Source organism: Coturnix japonica, chromosome 11 (genome assembly GCF_001577835.2).
Source record: "Coturnix japonica isolate 7356 chromosome 11, Coturnix japonica 2.1, whole genome shotgun sequence".
Taxonomy (NCBI): Eukaryota; Metazoa; Chordata; class Aves; order Galliformes; family Phasianidae; genus Coturnix; species Coturnix japonica.
The window spans coordinates 16,541,598-16,564,548 of record NC_029526.1 but is presented as its reverse complement, the minus strand read 5'-3'; the positions used below and the strand labels follow the sequence as shown (position 1 = coordinate 16,564,548).

General features: G+C 51.8%; 1 protein-coding gene across 4 annotated transcripts in view; it reads right to left on the bottom strand.

Moving 5' to 3' along the window:
- The window catches only part of ACSF3 (acyl-CoA synthetase family member 3), a 38,752-nt gene extending 16,154 nt beyond the window's left edge, over window positions 1–22,598 (bottom strand). For 2 of the 4 annotated variants that reach the window (XR_001557835.2, XM_015874396.2), the window contains exons 1-6: window positions 22,551–22,598; window positions 18,910–19,632; window positions 17,415–17,570; window positions 9,232–9,386; window positions 8,613–8,758; window positions 2,972–3,084 (exon numbers count right to left, since the gene is read on the bottom strand). Coding sequence is in view for 3 of the 4 variants with exons in the window: in XM_015874396.2 (XP_015729882.1) it covers window positions 2,972–3,084; window positions 8,613–8,758; window positions 9,232–9,386; window positions 17,415–17,570; window positions 18,910–19,602 (1,263 nt within the window). In the remaining variant the exon portion in view is untranslated. Of the gene's footprint in view, window positions 1–2,971; window positions 3,085–8,612; window positions 8,759–9,231; window positions 9,387–17,414; window positions 17,571–18,909; window positions 19,633–21,709; window positions 21,879–22,550 lie in introns of those variants that run through there. The other 2 variants (XM_032447098.1, XM_032447099.1) reach the window with 2 other exon arrangements.
- Window positions 22,599–22,951: the final 353 nt, after the last annotated feature.

The following is a 22,951-nucleotide window of genomic DNA, read 5'->3' as shown; positions in this document are numbered from 1 at the left end:
CGCAGCTACGGCCACAAATGAAACATCAGACAGAAAGAATAAAGGCGTATAAATACCAATGAGAACACAGTGACTGTGCTGACTGAGGAACTAAGAAGCCCACTAAGATCATCCAATCCAGCTACCAGCCCATGCCCACCTCAAAGAAGACCTTCCCTGCCAGCCTGCTTTGGGCAGGTCCCAGCAGAGCAGGAGCGAGGTGCAGCACTCCCAGTGCCCTCAGCCTGCAGCACGCAGGGCGAGGAGCTGGCAGCCCCACGGTGCAGCACGCTGCTGGCAGATGGCAGAGCCATGGGGGGCACGGGCAGGCAGGCAGGAGGGGCTGGTGGCTGCGGGGAGGGACCCAGCCGCTTCCAGTCCAGGACGACAGCTTGCATATGGATAAACAACGAGATAATTACAACCTTGAAGGGAGGAGAGAAAAGCCCATGGCTGCGGCGTTCTCCTGCTGCCAGCTCCTGCAGCCCACCACCCCACACTCTATCCACAGCCTCATCACGGAGCAAATTGCTGGCCATAAAAGCCCTGGCTAGAGCGCTGCATTAGGTACAGCTGTGAAAGCGTTTATCTATTGATAGACCCCCATTGTCAGAGAGTGGGGTTTGGCTTTGGTGTGAGCGAGCAATTTGGGAAAGCGAGGAAAAAAAAAAAAAGAAAGGAAGGAAGAAAGCCAACAAAAACGACAACCCAAAAACCTCACAAGCAACAAATAAACAAATAGAGAGAGAGAAAGACAATACCCAGCAGCTCCCAGGGCTTGCAGGCCGCTGCCAGCTGGGAAGCTGAGCGTATGAAATATGCATCGCACTGAACAAAGCAAACCGAACTGCTCCGTGCTGGAAAGCTGTAACCCTTTCCTGTGCACATAGGGAGCAGGAGGTGCTCAGACTGAGCTGGGCTGCCAAATGTCACAGGGAAAAGGGTGGAAAGACAGAGCACCTTGTGGGGGGGGTGTTAGGAGGAGCCTTGCTGCATGCAGGCACTGTGTGATTCCATGTGCTGAGCTGTGCGGTCAGACAACACAGAGGGCATGATGGAGGTTTGGGAGCTGCTTCTTGCATGGGCTGGGGTGGCCTGGAGCAGCCCATGTCCACTCATCCCACTCCTGGTTCTATGGAGAGGTTAGTAAAGGAGGAAAGCATCTGCCCAGGGTTCCAATCCACACCACTGTGCTCAGGAGGGGGCACAGCATCACTGAGCAAGGAGGAAGCATGGGAAGCATCTGAAACACCTGGGTGAGAAGGGAACCAGAAAGCACAGGGCTCACAGAGCTGTAAGGGGAGCGTGTGCATTAAAGGAATCCAATCAAGAGACAGGGGGGAAATGAAGAGAGGAACAAAGAGATCCAGCAAACTTTCAGCTAAGTAGATTATTGATCTTCAGGGTGTGCCAGAAACCAGCTCTGCAAATTGCATCAGTCCCCTGCTGCAGGCTCCCAGTTACCGGATGGCGACGCAGATGCACTCCCACTCCCCTTTACCCCCTTTATTTCAGCAGTGTTGTGGGGCTGGGGCTGGCTCAGATGTCACTGGGTGTCTCCAGACTGCTGTCTGCAGGGTGCACAAATGCATCCAAAGGGTGAAAATGCAACAGCAAACAGAACCCCCCAGCAGCGAGAAGGGGAAGGTGGAGCTGGTGGCTGTGGACAGACGGTGTCTGCTGTTGTCAGGAGGGAGCAGGAGGGGAAGGCAGTGACCTTGCAAGGCTCTCTGCAGCTCAACAAATCACCTCCATGGCAAACAGGGGCAGAAAGGGAGGGCATCGGGTGAGTGGCAGCCCAGCCGAGGTGTGAATGCCTCGCAGATGGCCCTGACAACGCGGCCATCTCACAGGAACCGAGGGATGCAGTGCAGAGAAGTGGGGAGCTGAGCTCTGTGTGGGGTGCTTGGGTCCTGCAGCACAGCCACGCAGTGCTGGTGCTTTCATTATGATCAGTGCAGCAGCGCAGATGTGCACCACACTGTGTGTGTATGGAGAGAGGTCCCTGCCCTGACAGCCATATAACCAAAGCAGACGGCAGGCGTTTATTGCTGCCAGGAGGTGTTTATTTCCTACAGGGGAACCAGCAAACCTTGATGTGACATTTGGTAATTTTTCACAGCGACAACACCAAACTGTGCAGCAATGCCCAGAGAAGTGATGGGGCTGTGGATGCGCTTATAGCACCCGGGAGAGCTGTGCCATGTCCTGCTGTCACCTTCTTCCCTCCCTTGAGACCCTTCAGCCTCGACACTCCCACCCCACAGCTTCCATAACCCTGAACCACAGAGCTTGAAGCCTCAAAGCTTTTATATGAGGGAAGTGAGGAAATATTTACCAATCCCTTCCCACAAGCCAGAGGGCACAGGCAAAGAAAAGGGGACGTGGGGCTGTTCAGTGGCACAGGCAGGAGGGAGCAGGTGCCCAGGGCACCAAACAGGGCCAGCCCCAGTGCCATGCAGCTCATTTCTGTGCTGAAACCCAGCCAGACCGCTCTTGGGCTGCTGAGTGCTCAGCCGGTGTCCTCCTCGTGTGAAATAAACACCACTGCTGCACTCCCCCTGCTATGAATTATTAACCAGGCAGGCAGTGTGTGCCAGCAGCAGCAGCTCGGGGCAGGAAAGGCATCAGGTGGGGCTGTGTGAGTGTGACCGCAGGTGTGAGCACTGACACCAGCCCAGCACTCGCATGCAGTGTGCCAAGCAGCAGAGCTGTGCTGTGCCACCTGCAGCCACAACTGCTGCCACCGCTGCCCACAGCCTGTACCTCCCACCCTGCACAGGGGGTTGCTGTCTCTCAGATGACGTGTGGGAGGACCACACTCATGGGATCCATAACGCACCGTGGGCATAGTGAGCCATAGATGTATGCAACAGAGAATCAAATGGCATCGCTAAGTTCCTGGGATAACAGTGCAAGCCCAGCCCTGATCCCTGAGGCTTCAAAGGGCTCCGAGAGTGAATGAAGCAGCAGAAACACAGCTGAGTGCTACCTGTGTGCCGTGCTCATCTCCCTCAGCGTGGATGGTGTAGGATCGGCCACTGCCTTTCACTGTCTCGGTGGCGATTCGCACCTCCACCCCGGGCAGTGGGGTCCCCACGGAACCTAGGAAGGAAACGGAACAGGACTGAAACAGTGGGCAGCAAGGAGCCAAGGATACAGCAGAGCAGCTGCTTTGCTTTGCTCTCAGTGGCATCTGCAGACTGTGCTGGCGCTGAAGAAGCTCCTTGCAGGGGGTTACCCTTCAGGAAGGCTTTGATCACGTCGTATGTCTGCATGCAAATGTCACTGAGCTGCCATATTCCATTCGCTGAGCAGGCAGTGCTGGATATGCCTGGGAAAACAAACGTGTCTGCAGCCCTCAGCAGTCCCCCTTGGACGGCCTTTGAAAGCACTGGGACAGCTTCGTAGCTCAGTAATGAAGCTGTTTTGCACCAGGAAACTTACACCAAGAAAAGAAAGAACACAACGATTGCTACAGCGGCTCACTGCTTCTCTATAGCTTGAACACGACAGAGAAGGCAAAGGCTTACCAGTGTCAGCACTGCAAGGGATTACCTCAGTTTTATGAGACATCAATACGCTGCACACAAAGCATCAGAGGAGAAAAGCAGAGATCAAAACCACAACATTCTTCCCCAGGTTTCAATTTTCAAAGCCAGGGAATGTGGCACAGTGTCACCAACAACCAACAATTAAGCTCCATGATGGTCCTGGCTGCCAAGAGCCCCCACACCTGCAGCACCCCTGTCCTTTGGTTTAATGCACAGCCCTTGCAGTGAGCAGAAGGCAAAGAGGAAGGGCAGCTTTGCTCCTGTGACCTCATCCTGCTGGGAGGCTCCAGGCACAGCAGCAAACAGGGCACTGGGGCATCTGCTGCCTCAGCAGGTTCCCTGCATCTCAGTGGCACATGACAGCTCTCGGCACAAGATAAGGCTCATGGCACTCATCCCCTTGTGCAGGGAGCTGCCAGCACACAAACCTGCATCGGGCACGGAGCAACCTGTGGCTTGGGAGGGCTGGCAGGTTGCACTGGTGTCTGCTTTTTATTTTGAGCTGATTGATTTTTCCATCTGGAGAGCATCCAGCCGTGGTGGTGGTGCTTTCCAATTGGGAAGTCCTTACACTGGGGGTGTGCAGGAGCCCAGCACTACCTTCCTCTTGTTGTCTGGATTTCAGGCATTCAGGTTCAAGGTATATTTTCTGTGTCCAACTCTCATTCTCCCCTCCAAGCCCTGGAGGTCTGGTACCTGTGACACCACGATTTGGTGTCTGCTACACTGGTCAGTTGCCATGGAAATCGATATGTCGTGGTAGCCCAGATTTATGGCATCCCTGCAGGATCAGCTGAGAGCAGATGGGCTACGAGGGAGTGAGATTTGATTGCAGCAAAACTACCCTAACAATTAGCAAATCTGGCAAGAAATAAACAGAAAGCTACACGGCAGGTCCGTGATGTGTGTCTGTTCAGCTTGACACCGCCTTGAGCATTCAGGTCAGCTACTGCAGGCAGCCAGCTCCTTCTCCTGCCACAGGGCTGCTCTGACACAGCCAAGTTCACTGCCAGAAGCCCAGGACCAGGGGCTGCAGCAGAGCAGGAGGGAGAGGTGTGCTCTGTTCTTCTCACCAGGAGCTGAGGTGCCACTGAGCTGCCAGTATTTATATATTTTCAGCAGAGTTTTGTACCTGCCACGAGACTCCGAGAGTACTCAAAGCAAGCTATAAATCAAGGAAAACAAGCCAAATGTTTGCACATCAAGCTTGCCAAGGCCACCTTCTAGAATTCTATGGGCATGTTTTCTCCTGTGTGAAAAATACCTTGTGCTGATAGCCCCAAACCTGGCTGAAAGACATGGAAAAGGATGGCAGGCAGACACTGCGAGTAAATGAAGTCTCACAGAACTCAGGGAGAGGAGCAGCAGGCAGCCCAGTGAGCTCCTACAGACTCCCACAGGTTTGCCAGCCCTGGAAGCCTTTGCATTAAGATCAGATCAATGCCTTCCTGGAAGATGCTCCTTTGTTGTATGTGAGCTGCCAGCCTCAGTGCAGAACACAACAGGCTGCCCCATGGGCAGCAGAACTGAATGACAGTGGCCACTTCTGGCCCCAGTCTTTGAGAATGAAATATCAAACACCAACACAACGCCTCCAAGCAAATACAAAGACAAGCATTTGGCTAAAGCAGAACCAGCGCATAAGATCAGACCCACGTGGGGAGCTGCGTCATTATGTTCAGCCTGAAAAAGTTTTTTGGCACTTGAGAAGAATGATAAACCTGCAAATGGGTATCTGTAAAGGCTGAAAATGCTCACAGCATTGATCAGAGCTATGTGGGACTGACAGCACTGATACAGTTTGTGCACAGGCAATGACTAGAGCTCCTCAGGCCTGGGTGATGTGTTAGAACACACATCACGATGTGTTAAGACACACACCATGTATGTACTATGATGTGTTAAGGCACACACCATGACAGCTCCAAAGCTCAGTGGTTGGCTGTGCAGGTTGGAAAGGCACAGCACCAGAACCACAGTATGGTTTGCATTGGAAGGGACCTCTAAAGGCCACCTGGCCCCACTCCCTGCAATGAATGGGGACACTCACAGCTCCATGAGTGCTCAGAGCCCCTGGGTGTCTGCAGGGAGGGGATATAAGACCCAAATCAGGTGTCAGAAGTGGAACCAGGAGCAATCCCTGCTCCTTCCCCTCCCTGTGCCCTTCCAGCTCTCCCCATTCTGCACACTCTGGGATGCTCAGCGAAGCTGGCAGCACGTTCACAGCATCAGGCTGCAGTCAGGAAGGACTGACACCATTATTCTTCCTCACCGGCTCTCCTCTGTTTAAAAAAGTTGTCAGCTCTTCCCAGATAAATTTAATTGGTCCTGCGGTCTGTGTCCTCCGGTATCTGGGGACCTTGATGCTGTTATGTGCAGTGCTGTCCTGGGAGAATTGAAACAGGCCAACGATAAGGCACTCAGCGATCTCACTGTCAACAATACACCGAGTCCCCGCTGTAGGAGCTATTAGCTGCCTCTGATCTAAACCTCCAATTAAAGTGGTGATTAGGCCCAGTGAGGCATTCTCCAGCCATGAATTATTCATCTCCCTTCACAGTAACAGCACCAGGGGGATTAGAATGAGAGCTGGTGAAAACAGAGGCATTTTAAGCAGGGTTTTAACCATATACAAGCAAACATTTATCTTTCAAATCTTTCATCTTTTCTTCTTTTTAGGAAATGAGAACCCCCCCCCCCCCCCCATGGCCTTCTGGATCTGAGCCCTATGGGGTAGTGCCACAGCACCAAGGGCACCTGTTGGACATGCAGGGCTCTGCCCTTCCCCAGCCCCACAAGGGAGTGAAGGAGGGCAGGACAACCCCAGCACCTCTCCTCAGAGGTTGAATGAAGCTTATGGAGCAGCAGAGCAGGATGTGCTGCTTCTGCTCTGAGAGAAACCCACTGGCAAGTGTGAGGGTCTGTGGTTTACCTACCCAAGGGAATCTGCATCTGAAGGCTGGGATGGATCACCTTTGGGGCAGACACTTGCAGTACAGACACGTTCCCTCTTTGGGGCTTTCCAGTGGCAAAGAATGTCACCGAGAAAAATTTCTGAAGCCACAGAGCCATAGAAGTCATAGAACGGCTTGGCTTGGAAGGGTACTTACAGCTCATCCAGCTCCAACCCCTGCTGTGGGTCGCCAGCCCCTAACTTAAGCACTAAAGTCATCCCAGTCAACCTCAGTATCTGCTGCTTCAGCTCTGGCCATGCCCAGCAAACCCTCACATCATGTTTAACACCCCAATACTTGCTGAGGCCCCATCTCCACCAGCACCTTGCCAGGGTGCTGCAACCACAGGGCTCCTCCAGCACAGCCCTTGCTGCTTGGCCACATTGCTACACTCCATTGTGAAAATGAAGCTGTGGCCAGCAAGTGGGTCTGCTGTCAGCTGCTGCACAGCATCTGTCCCCAGAACACTGCTTTGCAGGAAGCTCACTGCTCCTCCTGCCTCAGCCACTGCTGCATTTCTCAGCTGACTCGTTCCTGGTGGATACTCCGCTGTACCTGGTGACCTTACATCCCAGCCTCTAATGGGGTACTATATCAAAAGCTTTTCACAGCTCCAGTAAATTATGCCTCAGCTGCACCCATCTGCTTCCCAACTGACACTTCCTGAATTAAATTAATCAAGCCTATTCAATCACAGCTCTCTGTCTCTAAGGTTCCTGGCTGATCCACACCTTTGTGAGATTCTTCTCTCTCCTTCCATAGGGCCGCAGTGAGCCCCAGCTCAGTGGCTCTGTGACAGACACTGAGCCTTTATTCCAGCCCCTCTGCTCGCAGCTGTATGAGATTATTTATCCCCAGGCCTGGTAATGCCAAAGGCTACACACTGCCCCTACTCAAGAACACGTGGACCCAGCTCTGGAATTAGAGCTGCCCCTGGTGTCCATTTCTGCCTTATCCACACAGCCTTTTTGTCTCTGGGGAGACTGAGAGCCTCCACTCATTTCCCCTAATAAGATGAAATAAAAAGCAAACACACCAAAGCTGTTGTGACATCCAAGTGACCTCAAACCACCATCCTACATCTTGGGGCTCACAGAGAGCTCAAGCTTGTGCAGGTGGGAATTGAGTTTCCCTTCTCCAGCATGCAGTAAGCACTGGCCAGAATGGGGGAATCACAGCTACACTGCAGAACTTAACTGCACTTTGTATTTTATGCTGCCCTCGAGCTGTTCTCAGTTTCAGGAGCCAATGCTGGTGGAAGCTGTGGCTTCTCCTCTTCCTGTGCAATCCCTTCAAGGGCACAGCTGCTCCAACCAGCAGGACTGGGGTGTGAGGGGAAGCCACAAGGCACAGGACAGTCCCCCCTGGGCAACAACAGTCCCAGAGACCAAAATGATGCATATGGTGCCATGCATGTGCAGACAGCATGTGGGGAGGAGAAGGTGGCATAGTGGTGGGCTGGGTTGCTCGGCAGACAGATGGCCATGTTTATAACCAAAGGGAGGGTGGGGGCATTTGATATTTTTAATGTTCGAGATCAATTTATTTCTAGGTTACGTAAAAGTACAGATATTGAGAGGAGTCACAGAGTGTAGCTAAGAGAAGTGAGGGAAGACAAGGAGAGAACAGAGCCAGAGTGTACGATGAGGTGTGACAATTTCTATTCCCCGAAGAGACAAGAAACTTGCACTAAAATAAGAGTGAACAGACACCCTATTTTAAATGCTCAGTACTGACTGATGGGACATGAGCTGCTCCTTGGAGAGCCCTGTGTCAACATCTTATGTAAATACAGCTTCACAAAGCAGAAGCTGAAGATGCCATCCCATCACAGTGTTTGAACTCATTAAGACTTTGGAAGTCATCAAGCAGAGTACACCAAGTGTGCACTCCGCCTCCAGGACAGACCTGGCCTAGCTGGGTTGGTGTGTAACATTGCAAGCTCTGCACACACACTCGTGGCTCGTCCTGTCTTCCCAATGCCAGTTTGTCTACCGCTCACACCTCTGTCTGCTCTTCAGTTATGACAAATGGTGATTAGATGCGTGTTCTCTGTGGTGAAAATAAACAAGGACACCTGACAGCAAAACAGCTCTGAATGGTGTCACCTTCTTAAGACTCCTACCTGGGACACGGACTCCATGCAGAGGGTTGGAAAGTGCCATCCCAATCTCTGTCATCCCATATCTCTCCAGCAAAGTGTGCCCTGTGATGGCCTTCCACTTCTTCAGGACAGGCACAGGCAGGGCTGCAGAGCCTGACACCATCAACCTGCACATGGAACGCCATATGAGAAAGCATCTAAAATGTTATGTAAAACAGGCATGTACAGAGAAGCTTACGAGTCCCAAAACCCTTCAGCCAGTATCAAAGATATTCCTCACACAGAAGAGATTCTCTAATAGGGAGGTTCCAGTTAAGACAGGACAGCCTCCTAAAAGAGATTCCGCAGCACAAGCAGCAGCATCTGTAGGGATCTGTGGGCTGCAGGATGAAGTTCTTAGTCTTGTACCATGTAGGGTGACACGTATAATAAGCATGCATTGCTTTACCACGCAAGAGTAGCTTATAATTAAATAATGTCACCCCTGTTCTTGTCGGAGAGATCATACAGCACTGCAGCCTGCCTGGTAGTGAGGAGGTGAAGCCCAAAAGAAGACTTGGTAGGTTCCCTGGTGCAACAGCCACAACAGCCCCTGCCTGGTTCAGAGCTGGGGGCATCAGGTCATGCTCTGCCCACCTACCTGATGTTCTCCTGGCAGAAGGCACGTACAAAGTCCTGCACTTGGGGCTGAGAGAAATGCTGGTCGTAGTATTCTATCAGCTTGGCATAGATAGTGGGCACTGCCATGAAGACGCTGACACGGGGAGCTTGGGAGCTCAGGAACTTCTTCCAAACCTAGGAAAGAAGCAACATATACATACAGATATACCTGAATATATGATAGCAATGGCACTTTTTGGTACCACCAAGCTCTTGCTGATGGAGACAGCCTGGGGTAGGAGTGGTGAATTCTGTGAGCACACAGAACACGTCAAAGCTTACACAAAGCTGCCAGCTTTTCCAGAGGGGAAAGACACAGAGTCACACACAAGGAACACAGCACACAGGTGGGAGCCCATGGACCTGAAGCTTTGAGGACCCATGTGGGAGCAGTTAGCAATGAACAGGCATAACTATTGAAATCAGACCCATTTCTTCCACACGTTCTCACTCTTCCCCCTAGGTGAGCTCTCCCCAAGACATGAATGATACAAAGCCATCAATAAAGGGCTCCGGCCCGCTTGGCTCCAGTGACGGCTGCCTCTCTTCTTTCTCCCTGCCCTGCTGTTGACAAATGTATTTCCTAACAGCTCCTGACACCGCTCGCCTCCCCTCCCTCCCTCCCAGCACACGCTCAGCTGCACACAGGCACGTGCGGCGGTGAAAAAAAGCATGAATTGATTGGAGGTGAACAAGTGATTCTCCTTCATGCTGTCACCCCGGGTGCTGCTGTGTGCTCTGCCCCTTTCCCCTCCGTCCTGCTCGCTCAGGTTCCATTTCATTACTTTCTACTTCACTGCTCCAGCACCACCTCTCCCTGCCGGCTCTCACTTGGCTGCTTCAGAACAATCAGCCCCTAAAAAACCCCACGGACACCACGTTGTTCTTCTTAATGCAGCCCTACACATCCAACAGAGGCAGCGTCCCACCCAAGGGATGCACACATTGGGAAGCCACCAGGCATGGGGTTGGGACCTAAGGATACCCCCAGAGCCAAGGGAGCTGGGACAGGAGTACTGTGAGCCCCACGGGCACTGGGGAGAGCAGAAAAGGAATGTGGTGTATCTGCAGTGACCGAGTGACACAACGCAGCCATGCCCTGATGCTGCAGGCATCCCTGCCAGCACAGAGCCCTAAACGAAGGCAGAATAGGCAAAATTGCACCGAGGAGGATCTGACCCCTACTGTACATCTCCCAAAGGTCTTTTTCTTTTCAGCCTCACAGCATTTGAGGCAGCAGCACACAGAGATACATCTCCAAAGCCAGGGATGCTCCTCTCCCCCTGGTGCTCCACAGAGCTACTGCCTCAGGCAGAGGAACAGGTGACAGCAAGCAGGCACCGGGTCTGTGCCAAACAACTGAAGGGAGACAGACGTTTGGAACTGCTCGATCCTCACCGTGTGATTTGCCTGCAGAAGCCCGGAGCAGCTGTGGGGAGTTGCGGGCAGACTTCCAGCCTGAATGGCTGTGCAGCAGATTTATTTTCACATGCATTTGGATTAAAGAACGACAACAACAACAAAGCGAGCAAACACTCAGTGACATCACTCCAAAATACAGCTCCCTGCTGCACCCCAGGATCCCCCAATCCTCACACATCTGCTCAGCTCCTGCCCCAGATGAAACCCTTCGTGCCACCATCCTGGCGATGGGTGCAGCTCTGTGTCAGCCCGACTCGCCCCAGCAGCAGCCCCTTCCTGAAGATAAGCAGCTGCCTTTGGATGCGTGCCACCAGCCGCTGCTGGGTCGATCTGCTGACAGCCAAACATCCCCACCTGTTCTGCTGCTGCTCAGCCAAATCTGGATCCCGACCATGTGTTGTAGCAGCACTAAGCACCGAGCTGCGGCACAAGGCTGGCAGCCCCCAGCTCTCCGCAGACCCAGAGGCGTCCAGAGGGCTTGTTGCTGCCCAGCCAGCTGAAACAGCTATTGCTGCTTTATAACCAGAACTTCATGGTTTAAGAGAAGGATCTGGGAAAGCCTCGTTACCTGGGACTAATCAATCAAGCCCAGGACTTGGATGGTCTCCAGCACGGGGCCAGCTCTGCCCTTCCCACGCACGGCATCCTCTGACACTGTCAGGTTCAGAGCAATGCGATCCATCTCTCCCTCTCTGTTACCCAAGTGTCACTGTCACATCAATCACCCGCAGACAGGATATCGGCTGCCCACCACTTCCTTTTACTTTGCCCACCTGAGACCTCTGCCACAAATGCACCCCCTGCTCTGTCTGCAGGGAGCTCAGAGATGCCATCTCCAGCTGGGACCCCCCAGCCTGGCTCTGAGGACACCCAGTGGGGCACAGCCCTCTGGCTCTAACACTGAGCCTTTAAATCATCACTATAGCGCAAAGCACAGGAACCAGTCTTCAGATGGCATATGTTCAGGACTAGACCAGAGCTCCCTTTAAGACGAACAAAAGCTTGAATCAAACAGTTTCCAGCTGCAAGAAAACAAGAATGGGTAGAGCTTCCCATCAGCAACGATGGCAGCAAAAGCGCTGCTGGCTTACAGGACAGGCTGCCTGAGCCAGCAAAGCAGAAGACCTTCTGTTCCCAAGAGCCCTCTGACATTCCTGATTTTCTTCCCCTCCCACTACACAAAAGCATATCTGGGCAATTCCATGGGCTGGCCGGTGGGATTTTGCCAGCAGGAAATGAGAGGGGGAAAAAAAAAAAAGAGAGGAAAAAATGACACCAGCGGGTAGAAAACAATCCCAGTGAGGCAAAGCTGCAAGATTTTCCCACGTATTTCTTCCAGCACGCAGATGGCACGGTGCTGAATGAGGCCGCAGGAACGTGCAAGCTGCTCCCATAGACTGTCCTTCCCTCCTGCATCCAGATCTGCTAACGTTACCTGAAGGAGGGGATGTAGCACAGAGAAAAGGCAGCAATTTTTCCTTCTTTAACAGAGCCTTTGCCCTCAGAGGGAAATGTGAGATGGTGTAAAGCAGACAGAAGCCAGATCTATCAGTACCTGGGCAACTTCTAATGCAGAGGAAAGGAGAAGGTGGTAGTGGCCATTCGTATGCTACGTCCAGGCAGCCTTTGCCTGATGCTCTAAAAGAAGCCAGAAGAGACGTGGGCAAAAAATGCCTTAAAGCTGAAAGGAAAGCAAAAATCAGCATGGATTTTCCCATTAAACCCAAACAGATAATAGACGACCCACACCGCTACCTCTATTGACAGACACAACAGCTCCTCTCTCCTCTATAAAATGATGGGATCATTTTCAGTGGTTATCGAATTTATTATTATTTTTTTTTTCAAACCTTTTCAGCAGCAACAACAGCTCTAATGCAAGGTTAAATCATCCCTTTACTTCTCCTTTTGATCTGGGAGCTGCCTTTGTGTTGTGCATCGATCTCTGCCACGCAGGTAGTGCTGCCCGCGGATCCGTGTGAGAGCAACAGTGGCTGCAGCCAAACAGAGCTGCTGCTGGGGAGCAACGTGCACAAAGGGAAACGCTCCTCTCTTCAAAGGGAAAGCAGGCCCTCGGTGGCTTCACCTCGTGTGTGTTGCAACCCCAAAGTGTTTGTGCTCCGCGTGACTCTGGTTTTAATCATTTATTCATCAGTGCAGTTTGACAGCCCCGCTGTATTCCAGGCTGAAGCTTTTAAACCCTTCCTGTGCTGCAGGCATACTGAAAGGAGCAAGTGCCTTCCCTGGGACCCGGGAATATAAGTAAATATGACAGGCTCCGGTTCCATCTCTTCTTTCTCCCCACACACATGAAAAGACATTACTCCTGAGCAGATGCTGAGGACAGACGGCAGAGCTGGGGAGACAGGAAGAGAAATGCTAACTTTTGAAAGCCAGGTCTGCACGAAGTGATCAAACACAACCCATTCGGCAGCAACCTGCTCCTCCCTCCACCGCCTCCTCGTTGAGTCTGGAGCAGAATGAAAAGAGAGGTGCCTTGCTCCAGCTGAAACACTATGGGACAGGCAATCCCAGCGCACCGTCCTTTTGGTGCTTGGTTATTGCACATCAGAACCCTGAGTGCTTGCGTTTGCTTTGATGATAAAAACAATCCCTAAAGCACCGAGGCTGATGTCTGTAGAAGCGATAGATCACAAGGAGAGGCTCAGGACCAGGGTGCGTGCATATCCTCCCAGCAGGCAACCATGCTGCTGTGCCATGGGACATCACCATGCAGCCAATCAGAGGCACAACGCAGCAGCACTCAGCCCTCATCTCGCTGTAAAACAAGGCATGGATTTTTAGTGGGGTACATACATTCGAGGCACGGAGTCAGCTACAGTGACCGCAACAAGTTTAGGGTGACAAATCTGCATCTCAGCATGTTTACCAACAAAGCACCTGCAGGGCAGAGACATGGTTGTCACCCCACAGGCAATGCAACGCAGCTCAAGACCTGCAGAGCCAAAGGGGCAGCACAGACCACAATGAGTTCAGATTCCTAAAACTCTCCTCCATCCCCCCATGCTGAAGAGCTGCCAGGATCTGACTTTGTGTTCAACGCAACCAGCTGAACATTCATCCTTTAAGCATTTGCCCCCTCCTGTCCAGGCAGGAGCAGTGGTGCCCCAAGGTAAGGCAAGCAGTTCCCACTGTCCAAACTCAGAATGAACCCACATTGGCCAAAATCCTCAGCAGGCAGTGGGCTCTGGGTGCCCCCACTCTGTAAGCACGGGTTCAGAAGTCACTGGGAAATGCTGGCTGCCTGCACACGCAGCGGTGCAGCTGGAGAAGCATGCAGCATAGAAGCAAGCTCTGCCAAGAGGACCATAAAGGGATCCTTCGGCCGCAGCTCGCTCTGACTTCAAAGCACATTCTGCCCTCCCCGTTCTCACGCCCAGCTGAAAGCAAAAATAACATCAGAGCTGCCCTCGCCCCACACAGCTGCTGGGAGGAACGAGCTCTCAGATACCATTCTGCTCTCTCTGCATGCCCACAGCAGCACGGAGGTGTCGCTGTGCTCAGAGCCGTCCCTTCCAAGCAGTGAAGCACATTTGCAGTGCTGGGTGCTGCTCCTATAGCCCCCAGGGCAGGCAGCAGCTGGGGGAGCTCCCAGCATCACACTGCAGTTCATACAGTGGGGACTTGGTGTGGATGAACTGACTGCGCTGCTGAAAAGTATGGGTCCATTTATAAACCCTTTATTAATAAATGATTAATAGATGCAGCCATATTTTTTAATAACTTACAATAAAAAGATGCTGCAAAAAGCTTAAGCGAGACAGCCTTAACAGATGGTGCTATAAAGTGAATTATAACATGTACAGTAGCTGGCGCAAAGTAATGGATGTCCTCATTTAATAAAAAGAATCTGATTTTATGCAGCAACTTTCACGCTTGAGGCAGCTCAATACACTTTAATGAGCCCCCGTGGCCTCAGCAATAGCTCGCACGCAGCCCTGGGCATCAGATGCTGTTTTGGTGGGAGTGGATGTGGGTCAGGACACGGAGGTTATTTTACAGTTTGATTTTTAACCTTTCCATGGACAGTAACTAAAACCAGACGAAGGGGCTGAAAGATGCAGGGAGAGACAAGTCCTGGTCCAGGGCTCGGAGTGTCTTCTAACCAAGGGGAAAAAATAAACAGTGTTATTACCACCACCAAAACCAGACTGGCATCAGTATCTGACTATAAGGCACACCGCAAATTCTGTAATTTAATAAAGGCTGTAATAATAAAGTATTTATTTTGTATAATGAAGTGTTAGTGATTAGAAACCAAACACACATCGGGTATGCTGTTGCGGTTTCTCTTGAACCCACGCCAGTATCACTCAAGGCTAAATACGCCTGCAGCAGGTTGAGAGTAAGTTCCCAGCCTTGTTTTGATCAGGCTGTCAAGTGTTTTAGCTGCCATCCGGGTTTCTTTATATCACACCATAATTGGCTGCTTTCTCAAGGTGCAACCAAGAGAAAAAGCACGCAGCAAAACTCGGGCTCCTTTAGCAAAATCCTCCGCTGAAACTCTGCGAGCTGATTTCAGTAGCAAAGGGTATTTTGTAAACAGCTGGTGAAAATAGACTGGAACTGAAAGGCAGCTCGCATTAAACTCCACAAGAAAGCCTGATTTACCCTCGCGTGCTTTCTTTGTAGTGTCGATCAAACCACTTGCAGCTCCCAGGGGAGGCCCTCGGAAAAATAAAGGGAAGAAAAAGAATAGAAAAGGCAGATGATGTCCTTCAGAGCCCAAATGCACCTGAGAGCCCCCGGAACTTCACTCACTGTGTCGACTTCTGCCCAAGTCCAACCTCCAGGGTCGCTGTGATGGCCCCGGTGCTGTCCTCACTCGCCCTCACTGTTGGCTCCAGCAGAGGGCTTTGATCAGAGGCAGCAGGAGGGCACCCTGCTGCAGGCACCCCGACCCATCCTTCAGTGTCAGCTCATTGATTTGCAGATGTCGGGAGAGAGCACAGAAAAACACAAGGGTATAAGGGACGATCAATCACCAGGGGCACAGGATGTGGAGAAACGCGCCCTCCAGAGGGCTTGGCTTTGCTTCCAGGCTATCGGCACGCTCCTCTGCTCCACATCAGCTGCCTCTTAGCAATGCCTGGACGATGCTCTGAGCCCTGGGTCTGATGGGCACGCATCCCTGCTGCACCCCAAGCTGTGAGCACAGAGCCCTGGCTTTGGTGGGACACACATCCCTGCTGCACCCCAAGCTGTGAGCACAGAACGCTTCTTGGGGTGACACCATAAATGTGGCAGCAGGTAAATTAGGCAGCGACTATCATGATATCACCAGCTCCAGCTGCCAGGGGACCCCACTGCCTTCCTCTACAACAGCATCCTTCTGCAGATGTGAACATAGAGCTGCCCCTCTGCAGTTCTGGGGTTGTTACCCTTGAAGGACCGGTGCTCAGCCACCAGTTGGGTTTTCAGGTGCCAGGGCCATCTTGAAACAAGAAGGGAAGTGCACATTTTCTGTGGTTGCCTCTCTGAGGAGCAGAAATAAGCAGCTAAGAATCACACGGTCATCAGCTCACTCAGATCAGAGTCCAAACTCAGCTACGCCCCAAGTCACAGCATCAAGGTGTTCCAGGTGCACCCCGTGCATTTGCTCTTTTTCCTTTCAGCATGACAAAGCTGCCTGGCACATGAATAAACACAGACACGTAACAGCTTGTTCATGCACTAAGCACAGGCTTGACAAGCTCTCATCACTTGTCCAAGGAGCTGCCTACTGACAAAGCAGGTCCCCTTTCTGCTTTGAGGTGGCACCAGCACCTGAGATTGCTCACTTAATAGTGACACTGCTCATCTCGGAGCAAATCAATGCCTCTCACACCACCACCAGTATCAGGGGATGCATATGAACAGTGCCAGCTCCCAGGAGCCAGTAGAAGCTGTTCTATTTCACTGCTGGTTGTAGCTTTTCATCCTCTTGTTAAGTCAGCTACCTGCCACTGTGGGCAAGGAACGAAACACAAGCAGAGCACTGAGACTGGTGCTTCCTGTCCCAGCCAGCAAACAGCACTAAATGCAGCACAGACACACTTAGAAATAAGGTTTCCCTCCTGTCACCCCTCCTGCAGAACTGCAAGCAGCTCTCAGTGTGCAAACTCTCATTTACATTGCTGCGTCCAAACTGACAGATCTGTTTACACTTGTACCTCCATAGCTCAAGAGCACTGTTTCTATGCAAGTGACATGTATTAGCATTTCTCTTAGCCAGGCTGTAAGAAACCCTGAAGTCTGTGTTCTGTCATGTAATGTAACACAAAACATCGAGGACAGGGAAAACGCAAGCTACTCAAAATGAAATATCCAACCAACAGTATTGCTTCAGGCAGCTCACTGCCAACGTGTGAGGGGAAAATCCAATATTTCCATCTTTCTCCTTGTACCAGAAAATGAACAAGCCTTGTTCTGGGTGTGGATGCTCTTAGTGGGCATAGAGAATAGATCACCCCCAACATGAGACCCCCAAAGCATCAAGGAGGAGCACAGTGTTGTGGTTATGTCAGTCACACTCCAACAAGTTGTTCTTTCCATCAGAGCACACTTACCCCAACCTGAGCATCCAACACAAAGGGGTTTTAACAGTTTGTGAACTGCACGCAGCCAGCAGCCAAAGAGGTCGGAATTGTTTAAGAACTTCTTTGCTGAGTTGCTCTAATTACAGCACATGGGGTCTTGCTGCTGAATTTCAAAGACAACACACAATCCCTCCAGGCTTACCATCTGTGCGCTGAATTCGGGCAGCATGATGCATGTTGCTCCCACCCAGAGAGGACAGAGCAGCTTATTGATCACCCCGTGGACGTGATGCAAAGGCAGCACGTGCAGTATAACATCTTCTTTCTTCCACTCCCATTTTTCAACCAGCCCCGTGGTCTGTGGAAAAACACATGCAACCCAATGGCAGGGCAGGAGGAAAGCTTCAACCAGCATGAGATACCTGACCCTCCCATCATCCCTGTGCACAGCTGGTACCAGAAACCCCACCACTCTCAGAACAACACTTGGGCACAGAAATCCCTTCTTTAGGGTGAGCAGGAGCAGAATTACCACCACAAAACACTCACAATGATCCCCTCCTGCACCTTTTTAACACGTGTATTCACACAGATCACAGACCTTCCTTGTTACTGAGAACCGAGTCAGCAACGACTGTAAGTAGCACCCACAAAATCATAAGCCTGCTGGAGAAATACTAAACAAAACCTGAAATATTCCAGAGCTCAGCTGACATGGTTTGGACACTGATGGCATTGCTCTTTTAGCATGCAATAACCAGTGGGAGCAGGAGATTGATGTCCCACGAAGAGAATATACAGAATATATATCAAACTTCTCATTATCCCTTCACAACAGGGTGTTTTAAAGTGGTAGACCTCAGGCTTCTGTGAGGGGTGAAGTTCTTCAGAGCTCAACGTTAGCAACTGGAGAGCTTATTTCCAGCTCTCTAAAAATAAAAAGCAGTGGAATTTGGTCACGCCATTCACAACCCTCTTCCACAGGGCAGGGAGCTTTCTGGGAGACAGCACCAAAGACAGTCTCTGCTTCGGCTGCCTCCCAAATGATCAGCATATTTGTAAGGGAACAGATTCTTTGCCCGATATAGCCAAGCCCTGGCTCTATCCATCAAGGTTCTCTTACTGCACCCACCACTGCAGTATCTGTGCATCCAGAAAGGCGTGAGCTCGACGACGTGTCCGTAAGGCACCGTGTATTCCCTGCTCTTTTTCCCTAATGGCATGAGTCTATCGGTTGCAGGCAGTGATAACAAACTGGTGAGGTAGTCAGCAGGCTCATTCAAACTTTTAATTCCTTTTGGCTCAGAGAGCTAATGGATTTTTTGCCTTGGGGATATATAGCTAAATAATGCACAGACTTCACACAGCACTGTGCAGTGCTGGGCTAAGTTATATTCCAATTATGGGCAAAGATACCTTGCTAGTCACAGTGAAGAAAAGAAAACTGCAAAGAAAGCAGTCCTTTTACAACAGGTCTCACCTCTTCTGCTGTCTAAGAAAGGAAGCAGAAGCCATGCCCCTGGCTGCAACCACAGCATGAGGTTCAGAGCCTCAAACACTGAGTCCTGTGCTTACCCCAGAAGCACTGGGGACTTTCAGGACGCAGCCCCATAGCTCTGTGCAGAAATCAGGTCTGTTATGCCGAATGGACAAGACCTCTAACTCAGCACAAGCATTGCAGAGAAAGCAGCACTCACCACCGCCTGCACGTTCTTGTGGGTGCTGAGGACACCCTTTGGTCTCCCCGTTGTCCCACTCGTGTAGATTATCATGGCTCCCCTGTCTTTCCAGGAAGCACTGGATGCCAAGGGCACGTCTTCCACCGCTGTATGATCTGCGGATCCACTGCTATGAGACCCGAGTGGCAGCACGGGGACTCCCAGCTTCTCAGCACTAGGGGATATTTTCCCCACATACTCCTCTGTTGTGATGACGAGAGCGCTCTGCGAATCCTCAATCACGTACTCCAGTTGCTGCACAGGGTGCTTTCTGTAAAGGGGAACCGCTATGCCTCCGCTCATCCAAGAAGCCCACTGGGCAACCACATATGAGGCATCATTGGGGCACAAAAATGAGATCCTCTCCTCCTTCAAGTCCCTGCTGGGGCACTGCAGGACTCTACAGATCTCCTGGGACAGGCGGAGGCTCTGGCAGTAAAGCTCCCTGTACGTGTGCTCACCATTTTGGTCAACAATGGCGACTTTATCACCAAAAGTCAAAGCCTTAGTGAAGACAGGGCTGACGTGGTGGCTGCTGGCTGCCCGTGTGGTTTGTATTCCCCTCCAGGGACAGCCAGTCCTATTCTGCCCACGCAGCCCCCACCGGTGCAAGTCACGAAGGAGGCATCGTGCAGACCAGCTCACACGGGGGGAAAGCAGGGAGAGCAGCATCCTGCCAGCAGAGCTTCTTTTGGAGTGATTCTGCAGAAAGCAATTATAGGAACAGATAAGTATGAGTGGTGATTACCCAGGGGTTTATTCCCACAAAGGAAAAGTGGCAGCTTTCATTTGAATAATACCCACTGTATTATTAATGTTTATGGTTCAGGCTGCTGTATCCCCAGCGTGCTAGGCCTTGATCAGATAGAACAGGACTCAGAGACCTTTCCCTGTGCAACCTAACAATCTGACTTACACTCCAAAATGGTTTTAAATCCATCTGAAATATTAGGACACGGAGTAATGGCTACCTGTGCTGCCATTCTAACTCAGTTGACCAGCACCTTAAGAAGTTAAATAATTACAGTGGTAACTCACTCTCAATTTGCACTTTTGCTCATATCCCTGCTCTGTGCTCAGAGTTCAGCACTGAGACACAAACCCCGAGCCCCCTAAGCCCCAGCCCAGCAAAGACTTGCTTCCTACAAGCAATCTCACACCAAAGCACATGCAAGTGCTCAGCCCCCTTGACCTGACAGCCCATCCATCACAGGCATCACTTTGGCTCTAAAGCTTCTTTACACGACAGACCAGTCAGGAGGTTAACAACCACCAGGCAGCCACAGGCAGCGGAGCCTTCGCCACGCAGCTGCTTTCCCAGCAAGCAACAGCTGCTGGTTTGTTCTAGCGCTGCTGAAAGCACCGAGCTCAGCTGTGCCACCGGTGCAGAGCTCAGCCCAGGCACCCAGCCTGGCTTCCTCACTGCGACGGGGTTTTTCAACAGAGAAAAGCTCCAGAAGGAGCACCAGCACCACTAAAGGCTGATCATTCATTAGATGCTTTGATTCTAGGAAGATCACAGGCTGTGTAATACCTCTGGCCAGCACTTGGATCATCCCACAGGAGCGTTTGGGAGAGTGAATGCAGTGCAAAACCTGCAAGAACATAATGGGGAGATGGATGCCTCAGCTCCAGGAGCGCCTTGCAAAGGAGTCCATTGGTGTGCCAGAGACAAGAAGAAGATGTGACAGACTGAGGAGCTGCCTCAGATGCAAAAGTTCCCTCTGCACAGGGCATGGAGCTGCAGATGGGAGCTCAGATGACAGCACACGATATCTCCTTGATTCTGGCAGTTGTGACTGTTAGAACATTGTGATGAGCCACTCCAAGCTCCCAGCTCAGCTTCCCACCGTAGGGTGGAGCTGAAACAAAAAGGATGCAGGGAGCTGGCAGGGACTCAGGGAAGAGCAGAGATCAAGCAAAGCTCAGATACTTCACTGACAGCAACAAGTGTTGAGTGTAGTGATTGGAACTACGTGATCCTTAAGGTCTCTTCCAACTTAAGCCATTCTATGACTCTCAGTGTTTGCTTTTGCATAGAGGTGGCTGCAAGCCTTGCGGATGAGAGTCCGTACTCAAAGCATTTCTCCCAGCGGAAGCTGCTTTGCACTGTGAATTTTCTTTTGCATATCAACCTCAATTTCTGCTTCTGCAAAAGAAACTGGTGTTTTTCTGCGGAAACGTGGGGGCAAAGCTCTCAACACAAAGGGTGTCACCCGTGTGCACTCGTGACTTGTACCATAGGGATGGAAAAAACCAAAGCGGGTCATGACAAAACTAGCATGACATCTTTCCATTTCTCTGTACAGACTCAAACATAAAATAGAGAACGCAATCAAATCCAGCCTGTGCTGGAGAGATGTTAATGCCCCAGGCATTAAGAGGGGCATTAATGGGAAGTGAGCGACTGCCAGCATCACACCGTGCTCTAGTCCAGCACAGCTAAGTGCACTTGGCATGCTTGCTTTTCCTCACAAGGAGCAGGTGTTAGATGCTGCTTCAGAACAGCAGCTTCCAAAAATCACATTATCCCTGTTCCAGCACAGCGCCAGTCTGGATTTAATGGAACAATAAACAGCAGCACCTTCAGTAGGCCCTGTGCGTTTATGGGCTTCATTGAAGTAGCATTCAATGTGTGTGTGTGTAGTGACAGACACCTGGGACAGTGTGAGCAGGGTCACTCTGGAGCTGTTTGCTTTACTTTGCTCAGAGACAACGAGCAACACAAACACTCATCTATCGTCCTGGACAGAGGATGGTGGTGCTGGTAAGACCTCACCTGGAGCACTGTGTCCAGATGTGGATCCTCAGCACTGTACAGACGTGGGCCTGTTGGTGTGTGGACAGATGGAGGCCACCAAAATGATGCAAGGGATGGAACAGCTCCCTGTGAGGACAGGCTGAGAGAGACGGGGCTGCTCAGCCTGGAGAGGAGAAGGCTGCAGGCAGATCTGAGAGTGACCTTTCATTACCTAGGGGTGGCTATAAGAAGGGAGCTGACTCTTTAGCAGCATCTGCTGTGACAGGACAAGGGGAAATGGTTTCAAGCTAAAAGAGGAGACTGGATACAAGGAAGAAAGGCTGTTGTTTTTTACCATACAGTTAATAAGGCACTGGTACAAGCTGTCCGGAAGGATGGGGGATGCCCTCCATCAGCCTGGAGGGGCTCTGAGCACTGATGGAGCTGTGTGTGCCTGCAGGAACCAGGTGGACATTAGAGGTGATGAGATACTCTAATGAACCTCTAGTGATACTCTAATGGGACAAACCCACACTGCAGGGCCATAGGGCCAACATAGGGCAGCATAGGGCAGCATAAGGCCAACATAGGGCAGCATAGGGCCAACGCAGGGCAGCATAGGGCCAACGTAGGACCGCCATAGGGCCAACATAGGGCAGCACAGGGCAACATAGGGCAGCATAGGGCCAACACAGGGCAGCATAGGGCAGCAATGGGCCACCATAGGGCAGCATAGGGCCTGCCCCAGGCCGAGCCCACCCCGCAGGAGGCTGACAGCAGGGCCCAGCATCGGGCCGTTAATGACTCCGCCATTAAAGCCCCCTCTTAGCCCAGCCCCGACCCCCGCCCCCACCCGCACAGCCGCCCCACGGGGTCTCACCTGGCGGTACCGGCAGTGCGCTCCGTTTCGAGCGGGCTCCGGCGGGCACACAACGCCCCGGAACGAACGTTCCGCGGATAAAAGGTTCCGCCTCCGCACGGAGACCTTTTGTAAGGGTCTATGAGGGCACATGGGGAGGGGCAGGGCCGGGATGGAGGGTCCATGGGGCGCAGCACGGCTCCATAGGGCACAGCACAGCTCTATGGGGCACAGCACGGCTCCATAGGGCACAGCACGGCTCCATAGGGCACAGCACGGCTCCATAGGGCACAGCACGGCACCATAGGGCACAGCATGGTTCCATAGGGCACAGCATGGTTCCATAGGGCACAGCACGGCTCTATGGGACACAGCACGGCCCCATGGGGCACAGCACGGCTCTATGGGACACAGCACAGCTC